The 18,752-nt window shown below is 43.6% G+C and overlaps 1 protein-coding gene across 1 annotated transcript in view; it reads right to left on the reverse strand.

Annotated features, from left to right (window-relative positions):
- Positions 1-18,752, reverse strand: part of UHRF1BP1L (UHRF1 binding protein 1 like) — a 373,911-nt gene that overhangs the window by 97,961 nt on the left and 257,198 nt on the right. The window contains exon 14 of the mRNA XM_029597381.1: positions 4,889-6,312. Coding sequence (XP_029453241.1) covers positions 4,889-6,312 — 1,424 coding nt within the window. The remainder of the gene's footprint in view (positions 1-4,888; positions 6,313-18,752) is intronic.

Raw genomic sequence — 18,752 nt, forward strand, 5'->3', positions numbered from 1 at the left:
TGATTCAGGAAACTACAGACCAGTGAGCTTGATGTCAGTGCTTGGAAAAATGGTTGACACTATTTAGAAAGAACAAAGTCCCTCATGAGAGACTCTTGAGGAAATTAAGAAGTCATGGGATAGGAGGTGATATCTTATTGTAGATTGAGAACTAGTTAAAAGATAGAAAGCAGAGTGTTGGAAAAATTGGTCAATTTTTTCAGTGGAGAAAGATGAATAGTGGAGTCCCTATCTGAACTGGGAGCATTGCTTTTTAACATATTATAAATGACCTGGAAATGGGAACAACAAGTGAGGTGATCAAATTTGCTGATGATACAAAATTATTCAAAGTTGTTAAATCGCAAGAAGATTATGAGAAATTGTAAGAGGACCTTGTGAGACTGACAGACTGGGTATTCAAATGGGAGATGATATTTAATGTGGACAAGTTCAAAGTGATGCATGCAGTAAAGAGCAACCCAAATTACAGCTACACAATGCAAAGTTCCACATTGGGAGTCACCACCTAGGAAAAGGATCTAGATGTCATTGTGAATAATAAGTTGAAATCCTCTGTTCATTGTGCATCAGTGTGTTATGATTCCTCCCGTAGCTGGAGCTACGGGAGGCCTCTCACCTTTCTCTGGAGGCTGCTCCGAAGCCGGGGCCTCGCCTGATCTGGTTGCCCAGGTTTTGCTCCATGGCCTGGGAGGCCTTCGACGTCCTTGGGGCCTGCCTGAGGCCTACTTCAGTCTTTGATGGACTTCCTGGTTTGGGCCCCGCCCTTCTCCCTAGGGGTCAGCCCGCAGCTCTTCTCTCTAGTTATAGGGTCAGCCAGGCGTGGCCCATCTGAATTCCTCCCAGGGAGTTGCTTGTTTCCTGTCCTATAAAAGGACTTCCTCTTCTCTCAGTCCTTGCTTTGGCAAGAGGCTAATCTACCTACGCTATGTCTCCCTTGGACTTCCTGTGTGTTCCAGTGTTCCTGGTGTGTCCGGTCCAGATGCCAGAATGTGGGACCCATGCCTCCGAGAGTCTCCTCCTGTGTTCTGAGTCTTCAGATTCCTCATTGCCTTCCCTAGTTCCGACTCTGTAGGATCCGAGGGGTTTCCACTACTCTGTGCTAAGTGACTTTCCGAGCTTCTCCCGCTCTTCTCGAGGTCCGCAACCAGCCTCCTGGCTGTGTAGAGCGCATAGGAGACAGTGTGGTCCGCGACCAGCCCATTGGGTCCGCCCGTTTACGGTGGGCTGTGTAGGGCGCCTGAGGGTCCAGCTCATCCCTCTTGTTCCTGTCTTCATCCTGAACTCCACTGTGCCTTGCTCCAAATTCCAAGACCTTGCTCTGACCGCTTCAGCCCTGTGCCTTCCTGACCTCCGTCCGGCCTGCCGCCTCTGCTGCTCCCTTCGGCAGGTCTGAAAGGGCTGGGAATGGTCGGAGGACTGTTCAGAGACCACCATAATGCTGTGGTCTCCCGGGGCGTGTAGGATGGTGGAGTGGCCGAGAACTTGGACTGTCTTCACCACTGCAAGGGCACACCTCACTTCTCTTCCACCTAGAGAGCCTGGTATGCCAAGCCTCAAGTGCTTGCTCGAGACTGACGCTAGCCATAACATCAGTGGCTAAGAAAGCAAATAGAATGATAGAAATTATTAGGAAAGGCACGCAGAATAAAACAGAATATCATAATGCCTCTGTATCAATCCATGGTGCGACCGCACCTTGAGTAATATGCGCAATTCTGGTCACTGTATCTCAAAAAAGATATACTGAAATTAGAAAAGGTACAGAGAAGGACAACTAAAATGATACAGGGGATTGAACAATTCCCCTATGAGGAAAAGAAAAGAGATTAGGGTTCTTCAGCTTGAAAGCGGAATGGCTGAGGGGAGTTATGATAGAGATCTATAAAATAATGTGTGAAGATGTAAACACAAATTGCTTGTTTACTCTTTCAAAAAAGTACAAAGCCTAGGGGACATGCAATGAAGTTACCAGTTAATACATTTAAAACAAATAGGAGAAAACATTTTTTTTTACTTAATGCATACATAAACTCTGGAATTCGTTGCCGGAGGATGTGGTAAAAGCTGTTAGTGCAGCTGGGTTTAAAAAGGTTTGGACAGGTTCCTGGAGGAAAAGTCCATAAATCATTATTAAGGTGGACTTGAGGAAATCCACTGCTTATCCCTGGGATAAGCAGCATTGCAAGTATCAACCTTTTTGGGATCCTGCCAGGTACAAATGACCTTGATTGGCCACTGTTGGCAAGAGGATACTGGGCTTAATGAAGATTTGGTCTGATCCTGTATGGTAAACCTTTTTTCTTATGTTTTAAAGTGAAGAGTATGTTGCGTCCGTCGGTCCTAGCGGCTTCGCCCCGTTTGCCTCAACTTGTTCACGGCTCCTCCTGCTTACCTTGGAAAATGGCTACCGCTGCGTCTACAAGCCGCCCTTCTCCGGTGTCCCCAGAATGGCTATGGTGCTGCCTCCCGCCATGCTCCTCCCAAGGTCCTACTAGGGTGCGCGCGCTACCCACGTCTTTATTCCAGCATTGGTGCGAACCTCGGGGTGACGTCATGCCATTGGTGCGAACCACTCAAGTGACGTCATGCCATCTGGGTATATAGCCTGAACTTTGTTGCTAGCTAACTGAGTTAGCAAAGGATTGGTTTCAGCTGGTCTTAGCTACTCTGCCGCTTCCGTGCTGCCGCTGGAAGCTCTCTCTCTGCCCTTCGGGGTATTGACTAACCTGGGTACCTGCTCCTCGGTGGCCCTCTACTTTATTTCAGGTGCCTTACAGGGATCAGGTACTCGCTCCTCGAGGGCCTGCTCTCCCTGCCTCAGTGCCAGTACCATCTACTTCGGCCTGGTGGAATTGCCTACCTATAGCTACCATCTAGTGAGTAATCTAACTCTCAGTCCGTCTCATCTACAGCATTGCCTTGCTGGGCAACCAACCCCGGAAGTCCCCTATACCAATAGGGTGAGAAGGGTTCCCTCTTCCAAGGGTCCCGAGACTGCTACATCCAGACTACCTCACTACTGCCACCTCTGGTGGTATCCATCAAGCTGTATAATAAAAGAACTAATTCTGTGTTTGTGTGTCCTGAGTCTAGTCCAGTACTGTGGCCACGGCGCCCCTCCCCGTGGGCGTGGTCATCTGCCACAGTACCCAAGAATCCATCCAAACACCACTAAACCCTAACAGAGTATCAGTGTACTCAGTATTGAACCTATTTGAAACATAGCTCAACGCCAAACCAGAAGGTCATGTACCATTCTATCTAAATCCTTTTCATATACAACTCTAAGTAATGGCTCCAGAGCAGTTGCAGGAGACAATAAATCTTTCTGTGTTGAAAATGGAGACAGAGGTCTCATATAAACAAAGGATGAGACAGGTAGATTGGGAGGAATAGGAGATGTTATAGTTGCATTTGGCATCAGAGAGGTTGTCTCCTGCCTGGGTATCTCAGAAAGGCAGACTTTCATGACCGCCATTGTTACTGGACTAAGCCAAAGGACATCCTGCCCCAGCAGCTCTCACTCTCCCATTTGACCCGATGCCTTATGTAGGGGAGTAAGCAAGGGGTGCTGTCCTTTTTGACATTCTTACCTTGCTTTGAACTCTACTCCAAAAAGAAGGTATCTTTCAATGTAAAAGGTTGTTGGATTGAAGTGGACAATTTAGATGTTGAAGGTTTCAACATCAATATTGGGCTCAGAATAGTCTGGAAAATATCCTGAAGCCAGAGCCTTTGAAGTTTTAAGGCCCTCGGAGAGACAGTAGAACAGATTAAACAATTTGGAACATGTTCAAGTCCTAGATAACACATCTACTTAGTATGGTGGTCAGTGAGAGTCATTTTTCTGTTACATATACAGCACCATTTGGACCCTGTGACTTATGTCAGCCTTTGTGGGAAAAATTAAGTCAGATCAGAAATATACATTTTTAGGTTTCAAAGTAAGAAAACTTCAGACCTATCATAGATGAGGCTGAGGTACTGAAAAACAGAATTTAAAATACAAAAATACTAAGGCAGCTTCACGACTGATGCAAGAATAGATCCATCTCATTCTGCAGAAAAAGACTGAATGAGGGTAATTCAAAGCACGTGGCTGTGAGGTGCCTGCTGCACATAAGCAGGCTTTTCTAGGTCTAGCTAGTAAATATTCCATCCTAGGCACTGCCAGATGTGGGACTGATTCATCCTGCTTGGGGTACAAAACAAGAAGCCAAATCCTCTAGAAGGGAAAGAGGGAAAACATAAAGGACTAACTGGTAACCAGCGAAAGAAGATACCACAAAGCTTAGTATTGTGCCTGAGAACTGGCCCTTTGAAGATCCACATACAAAGACAGGACATGGTAAGGAAGTCTTCACAAGTATGTCTTGTGATTCTGATGGAATAGATTGTAAATACTAAGTATTTTGTGATTTTTCATTTGTCACTTATTTATTGTTCTGACTGTTTAAATATTGGGACATAGAAGCCCAGTGGTAAAAGATCCCTAGTCATGGAACAGCCTTACAGAGAGGTCACATTTACTACCCCCCATCCAAATCTACTAATCTGTTCATATCAAAGAAATCAATCACCTTTGCTCGTCAATATCTTCCTCTTGTGAAACCATGTTGTAATGATGATGTGACCCACTGGCTTCAAAAGTACTACATTATTTTATTCTTCAGTAATGTTTGTTACTTTGCCCACCACGGTCTGTAGTTTTCCATTTCCTCCTAGTTTCCTCCTTTGTGGAACATTTCTATATCTGCTCTTGCCAGTCTCTTGGAATCTCTTCTGTTTTAAGTAATCTCTTCTCATTAACTATGTCTCGGTTAAGTGATGGACACTGTAAAAGTTCAAAGTTATATAAAGGCAACATCTGCCAAACTGAACTTACCTTAGAGATAATGAAGATGGCAGCACTTGCTGAGGGAGGGCTTTGACTTCAATTTCCATATCTTGGAAAGTTAAGGTAGATTGTACTCTGATGTCAGAGACCTTGTCATTGGCTTCAGTCATACACTCTTTGCTGGGTATCTCATGTGTGATATTGTCCTCCTCATAACCTTTACCAATTGGGAGTTCGCTGGGATCTTTACTTCTAGGATTTATGTTCTGCAATTCCATTGAATACATCGAACTATTTATTTTATGGAATGCTAGACAAACCTCTTCAGAGTCACTTCTGGTAACTAGATCAGGAGTAGTTTCATTCACTTCAGCTTTGTGTAGATCTGTGTCACTAGCTGATCTGCAACGGAGTGCATCCAACACAATGCCCTTATTAAGGTCCATGATGATAGATCTGTTGTCACTGCTGGCATGGTTCACATTATTGGTTATCAGTTTACTTCCTCCACTTTCTAAAATCAGGTCGGATGGTATGGGGCATGTGGTGTCAGACTCTGGAGATTTGCAACTATTTGCCAGAGGTAGTGGATGTAACAAGAGAGCCACTTCTGCACTATGCAATAAAGCTCCCAGGCAAATCTTGGTTTCCTCTGCAGGTTTGCCTGTCACTGCCTCCACATCCTTCTTTAGGTTATCCATGACCTGTTTAATGGATTCACGCAACAAGAGTAAGAAAATATATTGGTAGTGATTGATTTGAATGCTGACATGTTTCTGGACATGAACAAGAACATGTACATCAGCATCAGAGGTAGAATTGATAGATGGTGCTTCTGAAACACTCTCTAAACACTGAGTCTTTTGAATACCATTGAGTAAGTGTGCAGATTCTGAACTATAATATTCCTTTAAGAGCTTTTTCCGCTGCAAGCGACTCACTAGGTCCAAAGATTCACTCTTTGACATGTTAGTTGCTAAGGGACATGAAAAAGACTGTTTCTGTGATTGTACAAACCTTACTGGTTGGCAAATCCAGACTGAAAGTGGGAATGAGTCCATAAAGCTTACTGGTCGCCCTTTCCCACTCTTCATTCCCTCAAAGTCCATCCAAAACTGGGAGAAATGAAGAGCCCAGATATCCATGCCAGCAGATGTCTTCAAAGCATGGGCGCTCAGCGTTGGAGCAATGTGGCCTTTATAGACATCATGCATCTTTGTGTCTTGTTCATAAGCATGCCGCTGAAAAACTGGGTGGAGAACATTAAAACTTTCATTGGATTTGGGGAAGTCGGTGAATGCTTTGCTGAAGAAGTCACAGTCCTTGAAATTTTGGAACACGGCTTCAAGATCTGATCGTCTACAATTGGGCGACTGCCTTGTATTGGTAGCAAGCATTTCAGCAGTCTGAATGGAAATTGCATGTGGTTGATCTAAATGGCCACCTAGCTTCTTTTCTGAGGGAATTATCAACTGAAAGACAAAGAAATGTATCCATTAATAAATGTACATGGTTTGGGTACTTACAACTGTAAGTGCAAAAATTCCCTTGTATAACTTAATACTCTACGGCTCATTTTAGAAAGGAGAAACAGTCGGAATGCATTCAAATAAAATATACCCTTACATTCCTTACAGACGTGATTATATTAAGAGCAGGGTGACACAATGGGGCAAAGTTTGCCAAAAACAATCACATCCCATTCAGCTCTCTGTATCTCTGCTGTTCAGAGCACACTTGTCTTCTTTGGAAGAGAAGGCAACAAGATAAGTACACTCTAAGCAAGCAGCTCATCAATGTACATGCAGAAAACTTTATTCACGCTGGCAGAAGTACTAATGAAGTATGGTACAGTTACAAAGTTAATGACAGTCGTTCTAGTCTACCTAGCAAGGTTACTTAGTAAATGCTGCTCCATGCAGGTTACTCCCATTTCTTCAGGTAAGATTTGTCTCTTTGCGGACGACAACAGAGTGGACACGCTGGAAGGAGTGGAGAGAATGAGATGGGATTTAAGGAAGCTGGAAGAGTGGTCGAAGATATGGCAGCTGAGATTCAATGCCAAGAAGTGCAAAGTCATGCATATGGGGAGTGGAAATCCGAATGAACTGTATTCGATGGGGGATGAAAGGCTGATGTGCACGGAGCAGGAGAGAGACCTTGGGGTGATAGTGTCTAATGATATGAAGTCTGCGAAACAATGCGACAAGGCGATAGCAAAAGCCAGAAGAATGCTGGGCTGTATAGAGAGAGGAATATCGAGTAAGAAAAGGGAAGTGATTATCCCCTTGTACAGGTCCGTGGTGAGGCCTCACCTGGAGTACTGTGTTCAGTTCTGGAGACCGTATCTACAAAGAGACAGAGACAAGATTGAAGCGGTACAGAGAAGAGCGACCAGAAAGGTGGAGGGTCTTCATCGGATGTCATACGAGGAGAGATTGAAGAATCTAAATATGTACACCCTGGAGGAAAGGAGGAGCAGGGGCGCTATGATTCAGACTTTCAGATACTTGAAAAACTTTAATGATCCAAAGACAACGACAAACCTTTTCCATCAGAAAAAAATCAGCAGAACCAGAGGTCACGAGCTGAGGCTCCAGGGAAGAAGACTAAGAACCAATGTCAGGAAGTATTTCTTCACAGAGAGAGTGGTGGATGCCTGGAATGCCCTTCCAGAGGAAGTGGTGAAGTCCAAAACTGTGAAGGACTTCAAAGGGGCGTGGGATAAACACTGTGGATCCATCAGGTCTAGAGGACGTGTATAAAGAGGAGGAAGCAAAACACTGCACGGTGCAGCAGCAGCCACAGAGGCATTCACGGAGCGGGATGCCAGTGGCCAGTGGTTGGTGTTCCACCTTCACGGAGCGGAAGGATGGAGGGCTGCCATCTCCAAATTATAAAAAAACCAAAACAAAACAAGAAAAAAACAGGGGTGGGTAAGAGTATGTAAAATTAACGGTGAGTTCATAGGCTTATAGGTATTACCAATTATTAGGCTTGTTCAATATTTGTTGATAGTTAATGTGGCTTTCAATGCATACTTCACTTTCAATGCATATCCAGCATAGCTCTCTGCTTCAATGGCAGGGGAGAAGTAAAACTAATACTTCACGCTTATCCAGCATAGATCTCTGCTTCAACGGCAAGGGAGAAGAAAAACTGATACTTCACGCATATCCAGCATAGCTCTCTGCTTCAACGGCAGAGGAGAAGAAAAAAATAATACTTCATGCATATCCAGCATAGCTCTCTGCTTCAACGGCAGGGGAGAAGAAAAATAACCAATAAGGGCTGAATAAACATGGTCTGGGTAAACATATAAGTATGGGTGTAGCTTGCTTACTGCAGCGGTTACTACCCCACTAAATAATCAAGCTTGATAGTTCACTTGGATGCAGCTCCATCACAGCTCTCTACAATAATGGTGGGGGTGGAAGGGAAATAGAACCAAAGGTTACTAAGAGCCAAGAGAAACAGATAAGTATGAGAAAAAAAAGAAGTGTGAAGCTTGCTGGGCAGACTGGATGGGCCGTTTGGTCTTCTTCTGCTGTCATTTCTATGTTTCTATGTTTCATTCTATCCACCTCGTTGTCTTGGGCCTTCCCTGGCTCCAGGAACACGGTCCCCAGTTTGACTGGGAGAACTTGCAGCTGTCCCGTTGGGGGCCGAATTGTCACTGCAATTGCCTCCAGTCTGTGATTCCACTCTCGTGCTCCATCGCCTCCACCAGCCTTCAAGGCCTGCCGGCCTCCTATGCCTCATACGCGGATGTTTTTTCAAAACAACAGGCCCAGATACTTCCACCTCATCGATCCTTCGATTGTGCTATCAATCTCCTCCCAGGTACTGAAACTCCTCGAGGGCGCACCTATGCCCTCTCGCCGGCCGAGACGCAGGCCATGAAAGAGTACATCGAGGAAAACTTGGAGAGAGGTTTCATTCGGAAATCAAAGTCCCCACCAGGGGCAGGGTTCTTCTTTGTCGCAAAGAAGGACGGAAGCCTTCACCCTTGCATTGACTATCGGGGCCTGAATGCTATAACGGTCAAGGACCGTTACCCCTTGCCCCTCATCTCCGAGCTCTTCGACCGACTGCAGGGTGGGAAGATCTGCTCCAAGTTAGATCTCCGAGGGGCTTACAACTTGATCCGTATCAAGGAGGGAGATGAATGGAAGATGGCCTTCAATACCCGAGACGGCCACTATGAGTATTTAGTGATGCCGTTCGGGCTCTGTAATGCTCCAACGGTGTTCCAGAACACCATGAATGAGATATTCCGCGATCTCCTGAATCAGTGCGTGGTCGTATACTTGGACGACAGTTTGATATTCTCAGATACTCTGACCGCTCACCGCCAGAACGTCGTCCAAGTTTTGCAGCGCCTTAGAGAACATAAATTGTATGCAAAGCTTGAAAAGTGCCTTTTTGAGCAGGAGTCCCTTCCCTTCCTGGGATACATAGTGTCCAGTGAGGAATTCCATATGGACCCCCAGAAGCTGAAAGTGCAAGGTGATGCATATAGGGAAAAATTTTTAAGTTTTTAAGTTATTAAGTTTTTAAGTTATTAAGTATTTATTCTGTTGTCACACCTTGTTATTTGTAAACCGGCATGATGCGACTCCCATCGCGAATGCCAGTATATAAGAAATTTAAATAAATAAATAAATAAAATAAAAAATAACTCGTGCTATAGTTACACAATCAGGCCGATACAGTACAGTGCGCTCCGACGGAGCGCACTGTTAGCCTGCACGTTTTCCCTTACCCCTTATTCAGTAAGGGGAGGAAAACGCATGTCCAACCCGCGGCACCTAATAGCGCCTTCAACATGCAAATGCATGTTGATGGCCCTATTAGGTATGCGTGCGGCTTAATATCATAGCAATATTAAGTCGGAGGTCCCGAAGAGTAAAAAAAGTAAAAAAACAAAAAACCATTTGAATTCGGCCTGCGGCTGTCGGGCCGAAAACCGGACGCTGAATTTTGCCGGCGTCCGGTTTCCGAGCCTGTGGCTGTCAGCGGGCTCGAGAACCGACACCGGCAAAATTGAGCGTCGGCTGTCAAACCCACTGACAGCCGCCGCTCCTGTCAAAAAGGAGGCGCTAGGGACGCGCTAGTGTCCATAGCACCTCCTTTTACCCGGATCTACCGCCGGACCTAATTTAAATACTGAATCGCGCGCACCGGCGAGTGGCTGGTGCGCGCGCCGGGAGAGCGAGCGAACGCCCACTCTCCCGCAGACTTTACTGTATCGGCCCGAATGTTAGGTTCCATATTAGGTGCTACTACCCAAGAAAGAGATCTAGGCGTCATAGTGGATAACACATTGAAATAGTCGGTTCAGTGTGTTGCGGCAGTCAAAAAAGTAAACAGAATTTTGGGAATTATTAGAAAGGGAATGTGAATAAAACGGAAAATGTCATAATGCCTCTGTATCGCTCCATGGTGAGGTCGCACCTTGAATACTGTGTACAATTCTGGTCGCCGCATCTCAAAAAAGATATAATTACGATGGAGAAGGTGCAGAGAAGGGTGACCAAAATGATAAAGGGAATGGAACAGCTCCCCTATGAGGAAAGACTAAAGAGGTTAGGACTTTTCAGCTTGGAGAAGAGACAGCTGAGGGGGGATATGGTAGAGGTGTTTAAAATCATGAGAGGTCTAGAACAGGTAGATGTGAAGCAGTTTTTTACTCTTTCGGATAATAGAAAGACCAGGGAGCACTCCATGAAGTTAGCATGTGGCACATTTAAAACTAATCAGAGAAAGTTCTTTTTCACTCAACGCACAATTGAACTCTGGAATTTGTTACCAGAAGATGTGGTTAGTGCAGTTAGTATAGCTGTGTTAAAAAAGGATTGGATAAGTTCTTGGAGAAAGTCCATTACCTGCTATTAATTAACCATCACTATTACTATCAACGGTAACATGGAATAGACTTAGTTTTTGGGTACTTGCCAGGTTCTTATGGCCTGAATTGGCCACTGTTGGAAACAGGATGCTGGGCTTGATGGACCCTTGGTCTGACCCAGTATGGCATGTTCTTATGTTCTTACTAAGCAGCTTTGGCTGGAAACTGAATGGATTTTGATCTGGATTTTCCCCCTCAGGGGAGAATTTTCTTGAGAAAACTTCTGGGGGAGTTGCCACAGGGTGCTCACCCAGATCAAGAGGCGCTGGAAGAAGAGAAAATCTCTGTAACAGAGGGAGATGATTAGAATGTGATCCGCCTCTTTAATAGAGAGGAATTGACTTCCATAATTACTCAGTCTCTAGCAGAAGTGAGTATCAAAGAGAAGAGAGCTGAGCCTGAACAGGAGGAAGAGGATCCAATTTTGGAGGGGCTTAGAGGGCCCATGAAATGTTTTCCTTTTCACAGGATGGCCAAAGCTTTAGTTTCTGAGGAATGGGATATGCCAGAAACAAAGCTAAAGATTAGCAGGAACATGGCAAAGTTATATACCCTGCCTGAGGAGGCTTTAGAGCAATTAAAGTTGCCTAAGGTGGATTCATTAGTATCCACTGTAACTAAAATGACTATGATTTCTGTTGAAGGAAAGGAGGCTCTCAAGGATGCCCAAGAAAAGAAGATAGAGATTCATCTCAAAAGGGCATTTGAGGTCACAGTTTTAGTGCTCCGGCGGCAGTATGTTCCAGTGTCATGGCTCAAGCATGTTTACGCTGGGTGTAGCAGCTTCCAGTGGCCAGCACAGAGGATAGTGTTTTGGAGCAGGAAGCTGAGTGGCTGAAGGCTGATGTTACCTTTATTTAAGATGCCTTATATGATCTGATTCGGACGTCTACACAAAGTACAGTTATTTCAGTGGTGGCTAGGTGTTTGCTGTGGCTGCATAATTGAGCAGCAGACATTTGGTCTAAATCCCAACTGGGCAATTTTCCATTTCGAAGACAGTTTCTTTTTGGGGGAAGACCTGAAAACACTGGTCAAGCATGTAGGGGAGTCCAAGGATCATAAATTGCCAAAGGACAAACCCAAGGAAGCTCAGAAGGCATTCCTTAGTAGGTCAATGTTTTGGGAATTAAGATATTATCATCCAGGGAAGAGTTCTTCTGCACAAAGGCAATATTTATTTATTTTTATTTTATTTAAAAATATTTATATACCGCTTTATAAAAAATACATTTTGTCAAAACGGTTTACATTGAATGAGACGTCCCAGTCCTTTCATGGAGGTCACAGAACTGTGAGAGAAATTGCTATCATCAGTTCAGGAGAACTTAAGGGTTCCTCAGTGAAGTCCAGAGGGTCCATTTTTCAATCAAATAGGGGGCCAGTTTGCCCAGTTGTATGGAACGTATACCCAAATAACTACAGATAAATGGATTCTGTCAGCTTCTCATATCACCAGGATGGAGAATGTGCAAGCGGATTACCTGAGCAGGCATATCTTAGACTTCAGGGAATGGGAGATGGCAAAGGGAGCATTCTCCCTCATCAGGTCCATGTGGGGGGACCATCAGGTAGATTTGTTGGTGACCAATAGTTTTTCAGTTGAAGAGAAGAATCAGGATCAGAAGATTTTGATGCTCTGTCACAATAGTGGCCTTGATAAGGTAAGAACATAAGGACTTGCCATACTGGGTCAGTCCAAAGGTCCATCAAGCATAGTATCCCATTTCCAACAGAGGCCAAACCAGGTCACAAGTACCTGGCAAGATCCCACACAGTAAATAGACCCCCTGCTGCTACGGCGCAGTTGTAAGTAGTGACTATTTCTTAAGGCAAGACACTCCACACAGGAACCTCCGCTCAGCAAATAAAGCACTCCTAACCATTCCATCAGTTAAAACAGCAAGACTGACACAAGTGAGAGAAAGAGCCCTATCAATAGCAGGACCCATAATCTGGAACACAATGCCTCCAGAGATCAGGCTACAAAGTGATCTCAAGACATTCAAGAAAAACATAAAAACATGGCTTTTTAAACAAGCATTTTACAAAGAGACAGGAGAATAGAGAGAAATATTTCAGGAAAAGACAGAAAGGCACCGACATACAGTCCTTAGGACTATACAGTAGATTAGTCTATGAACTCTACACCACAATAAAACATAACTATAATACTATGTGTAATAAAACTACCGGTGTAAGTACCTCGGTACAATTGGTCATGAACTACTTCGCTAAATGACTATGTCTAATGATATATTGTAACCGAACCTTTGACGGCACCTGTTAGAATGTACTATAGTACACTTTTACCTACATTAAATATGTGCCTACATGTAAACCGTTGCGATGGTATTTAACTTAGCAATGGTATAGAAAAGTTTTTAAATAAATAAGTCTACTTGATTAACAGGTCTCTTGCATATGTTTCCACTGTGGCCTCTAGTAGGAAGAGTAATTTGATGGATAGATAGCATCCAGGGCAGGTGATCCTCATGGCCCTGGAGGCCTTGGTTCACCAATTTGATAAGACTCAAGGTAGAAGACACTTTGAGGTTCAATCATATTCCCACTTATCTTCTTCAAGGTCCAATGGAATAGGTGGACCACTTTTGTCTCACGACTTGGCTCTTGAAAGGAGAAGGTTGAGAGACAAAGGCTATTCATAGGAAGTGACTGCCACCTCGCTGCAAGACAGGTAATATCTAGTTCCTTGGCATATTTATTTATTTATTATTTTTATATACTGACATTCGATCTCAATCGAGATATCACACCGGTTTACATTCAGGTACTGTAAGTATTTCTCTATCCCCAGAGGGCTTACAATCTAAGTTTTTGTACCTGAGGCAATGGAGAGTAAAGTGACTTGCCCAAGGTCACAAGGAGTGACAGCAGGACTCGAACCCTGGTCTATAGTCCACTGCTCTAACCACTAGGCTATTCCTCCTCCCTCTGTTAGTGTTTAGAAGTCCTGGTGCTAGGAATTAGGGTTGTCTCAGTTTGAGGCTTCATTTCCAACGATTCTGGTCTTTTTGCAGAGAGGTTTGCAGAAGGGTTTGGCACTGAATTTTCTTAAGGTTCAAGTGGCTGCTCTTTCTTGTTTCAGAGGCAAAGTGCAGAGTGTTTCCTTGTCATCACACCCAGATTTGATCAGATATTCAAGGGATGTAAAGCATTTCAGTCTCTTCTAAGGAAACTGGTTTCTCAATGGAATCTCAACTTAGTATTAAAGGCTTTAAGATGAATTTTAAAAGTCCGGTGCATGTGAAAACCAGGAGATACATGCACAAGTTGGGCTGGTTTAACTGATGTCATCTGGGGACTCAATGAAATGACATCAGTTAACTGGATTTTTTATTAACTACAGATGACATCATGAAACTTGACAGTCCTTGTACAGGGCACTTTTCATCAGTTGAATCGTATACCACCAAAGCGCTTTTTCTCAAGAATTCAATTAAGCCATTTTTATGTGCATACTAAAATCTCAAAAAATAATATTTTTGTGGTATCATTTACATTTAATTGCAAGACATTACATTTAAAGAATTTTTTTGTTTTTTACCACTAATGACGTATGATTACACCTTACATGCTTGTTGAGACATCAGCCTTTGAGTTCATTAATGCAGTCCCTTTGCATAGTTATGATGGCCATTTAAAAACAAATTTTGAATTAATTTGACATCTTTATTGTTGCGCCGATCGACCACCCAGGCTGTGGCCGACCGTGTTTACCCGCCTTCACAGCAGATCGACAGGCCTGGAAACGCTGAGAGGCCTTCCTTCGCAGCAGCAGCACTGCCGCCGTCGAGGCCACGCTCCCTGATGTCGTATGGATGCGCGCGGCAACGTCAGCCCTTTGTTTAAAGGGTCCAGCACGGGAAAAACCCGGGGCCAGCCCCGGAAGTTCCCCACCTCTGTGGGGATTTAAACCCTCTCTTTTTACTGCTATTCGAGTTAGCAACGATCAGATTGGCTTCACTCCAGTCTGAAGCTGCTCTGCCGCTTCTATTCTGCTGGAAGCTACCTTCACCCTCCGGGGTTCTACTAACCTGGATACCCGCTCCTCGGGGGCCCTTTGCTTAGTTCCAGGTGCCTCTCCTGATACAGGTACTTGCTCCTCGAGGGCCTGTGTGTCTATCCTGGTGCCTGCTACCAATTCTTCAACCCGCTGGAACACTACCTATCAGCTACAGAGAGTGAGTACTTCTTCTCCCAGTCTGTCCATCTACAGCGGGCCCTACACCACCATTGTGGAACGGGTCTCCTCTGCCGAGGACCACAGACTGTTGATTGATATCTATCCTCTCTCTACTGCTCATTGGAACTCTATCTACTCAGCTACAAGGGAGTGTGTTATAACATCTGCCACTCTGTCTCTCCTATAGTGCCTTACTGGACATATGCATTGGGGCCTTACACCACCATTGTGGGACGGGTCTCCCATGCCGAGGATCACAGCTGTTGCTATCTAATCTACTCTCTACTGCCACCTCTGGTGAACCAGACAAGCTGTATAATAAAAGATATATTCTCTGTGTTTGTGCATCTGAGTCTAGCCTGGTGCTACAGTTCCCTACGGGGCTCCTCCCGTAGGAGATACCATCACTATTGCCCCTGAGAATCCACCAAACACCTCGATATTACAACATTTATATGTGTGGTTTTCTTTGAGTAAAGTTGTGTGCCTTCATTGTTATATTGTAAAAAAAAAAAGCACCCTTCCCAACACTAACAACAGAAAACCCTGGTACACCCCACAACTGAAAACCCTGAAACAAGAGCTCAGAAGTAAGGAACTTTTATGGAGAAAAAATCCATCACAATCCAACCATGAGACATACAAGGCTCTCATGCACCGCTACCGGATAGCCACCTTACAAACTAAAAGGGATTTCTACTCTCATAAAATTCACCATTTCATCTTCGATCCTAAAGCCCTATTCTCTCTCGTCTCATCTCTCACCAAATCCTCCCCCCCATCCATCCCTGACTATCAAGCCACCACAAAAGCCACTGAGCTAGCAAGTTACTTCAAGAAAAAAATCACAGACCTTATCACACCTTTAAATGCCATTATGGGCTCCATTCTGCCCCCCCTTTACCCAGCACATTTCCAACAGAACATAACTCTGGAAAAATTTGAACTGACCTCCTCCTTAGAGATCGAAACAATCATTAAAAAACTCAAACCTGCATCACACCCCACAGATGCGAGCCCTTCCAATATACTCATTGCCATCCCTAAAACTGTCACCAAACCAATCTCAGACATCATCAATTGTTCACTTATGCAAGGCTCAGTTCCAGACCCTCTGAAACTCGCAATCCTCAAACCGCTCTTAAAAAAACCTAACCTTTCTCCAGATGACCCAGCCAACTTTCGACCCATTGCAAATCTACCCTTCATCGCTAAAATACTAGAAAAAATAGTAAATAAACAACTGACGGAGTACTTAGATGACAACAAAATCCTAGCACCGTCGCAATTCGGCTTTCGCAAAGAACGGAGCACTGAAACTCTTCTAATCTCTTTAACTGACACAATTCTCCTGAATCTTGATAAAAAACAATCCTGCATACTCATACTCCTCGATCTATCAGCCGCATTCGACACAGTAAAACACTCTCTACTCCTGGAACGACTAGCCGACATCGGAATCAAAGACACCGCTCTAAATTGGTTTAAGACATTTCTACAAAACAGATTTTACAAAGTCAGAATCAACAACAATGAATCACACCCCGTCGACTCATCTATGGGAGTCCCCCAAGGCTCCTCTTTATCACCGACCCTTTTCAACATATACCTTTACCGCTTTGCCAGCTCCTCTCCAAACTAAAACTAAAGCATTTCATCTATGCGGACGACGTACAGATTTTGATACCGATTAAAGATTCCCTTCAAAAAACACTAGAATTCTGGAACACCTGCCTCATATCCATCAACAACTTGCTCTCAAGCCTTAATCTAATCCTCAATTCCAATAAAATGGAAATTCTCCTCATCTCTCAAGACGGTAACTACACTAGGCCAAACTTGAACCCTATAAATCAGCCATCCTTCGCCTCTCTGGTGAGAAACCTTGGAGTCATCTTGGATGATCAATTAAACCTAAAGAGATTCATCAATAACACTGTTAAGGAGAGTTTCTATAAATTGCAAGTCCTTAAACGACTCAGACCACTTTTACACTTCCAAGATTACCGTTCAGTACTCCAAGCTATCATTTTCTCTAAAATCGATTATTGCAATTCTCTGCTAATCGGCCTTCCAGCTAACACCCTTAAACCCCTTCAAATGCTGCAAAATGCCTCTGCCAGGATACTGACTAAGACCAACAAGAGAGACCATATTACCCCCATTTTAAGAAACCTACATTGGCTCCCAATCAAGTACAGAATCCTATACAAAACACTAACAATCATTCACAAAACCATCCACAAGCTCACTCCTCTGGATCTCAACATTCCACTCCAACCACATCTACCAACCAGACTGACGAGAACAGCATACAAAAACACTCTCCTAACAACATACATCAAAACCTCTCTAAGCAAACGAGCCATGTCTGCAGTAGGTCCAGCAAATTGGAACTCTCTACTGCCAGAACTCCGTTCAGAACATTGCCCAATCAACTTTAAAAAGAGACTAAAAACCTGGCTATTTGAGCAAGCGTTCCAATTATGATAAGAATTTACCTCAACACCATCACACTAGCCATCATTCTAAATTAAGACTATAAAATCATACCTCCCTTACAATCTAGTAACCCCTCTCCACATCAGCTTACCTCAAAGTTTTATGTCGCTCACATTATATATATGAGCCTAATAATATGTATATGCGTTTTTCCCCCCTTTATTATGTTCCAAGTTTTTTTCCCCATGTACTCTGATCCAAGTTTTATGCCCTGTTCTATGTAATTGCATTCTCACATGCCCGTTTTTCAGTTACAATGTAAACCGAGACGATATGTAAAATTTTTATATGAATCCCGGTATAAAAAAATGTTAAATAAATAAATAAATAAAATAAATTGTATTTTACTAATGGGTTTGTTGTTGCAGTATTTGGTTGATACAGGACAGACTTAATCACCCGTGGAGGCCTCTATCTCCAAATGAAAATGGAGATCTTTCTCTGGAAAAACTTTAGGACTTTATCAGGTAGATAAATAGGCAGTGTCTGAAAAAGGTAACATAGAAGTGGTAGGATATTCATCTTTACTGCTGCCATTCTACCCAGCCATGATAGGGCCGAATCTCCCATTTGTCCAAATCTTTAGAAAGAACTGAAAACAATGGGGTAAAGTTAATCCTAAAAAGGTCACTCAGCTCGGCCCAGTATATATATATCTAGATATTTCAGTTTTGTTTTAGCCCACTTAAAGGAAAACTAACATTGTAAATGCAGAGCATCATTCTCAGAGAGAGTGATATTAAGAATCTCTGACTTGTCCATATTCAAACTCTCCCAAACATTTCTATTTCATTCACCAAGATGTACAGTGAACTATCAGGTCAGAACAATGTGAATAAAATATCATCAGCAAAGAGTGTTATTTTAAAATGTTCATCCAGATTCCCCCTTTAATCGCTCAGCAAAGGTTTCCATGATAAGGGCAAATAAGTGGAGATAATGGGAAACCCTGTCTGAAAGTTACTTGAGTATCAACCATTCATCTTGATGCAAGCCTCTGGTGAGTCATAATTTCTGGATCCAGGTCATGCTTCCGGAGATTTGTCTTCTGAACAAAAAGGATTGTAGCCTGCAAAGAAGCTGCCTCCTTAAAAAGCATTTTCCTTTTAAAGGGAGAATTTAGATCCTTTACATTTAAAGTCACTATTCTGATCATTGCTGTTCCTGGAAAATAAAGGAGATACTCTTATGGCTTAAATCAGAACCTATCCTAACACATCCCATATCTCATCCAGAAATAATGTTAATCCCCAGGTCCACAGTCTGCCAATTCATCATTCTTCTTGACTCTA

This window comes from Rhinatrema bivittatum, chromosome 4 (genome assembly GCF_901001135.1).
Source record: "Rhinatrema bivittatum chromosome 4, aRhiBiv1.1, whole genome shotgun sequence".
NCBI classification, from domain to species: Eukaryota; Metazoa; Chordata; class Amphibia; order Gymnophiona; family Rhinatrematidae; genus Rhinatrema; species Rhinatrema bivittatum.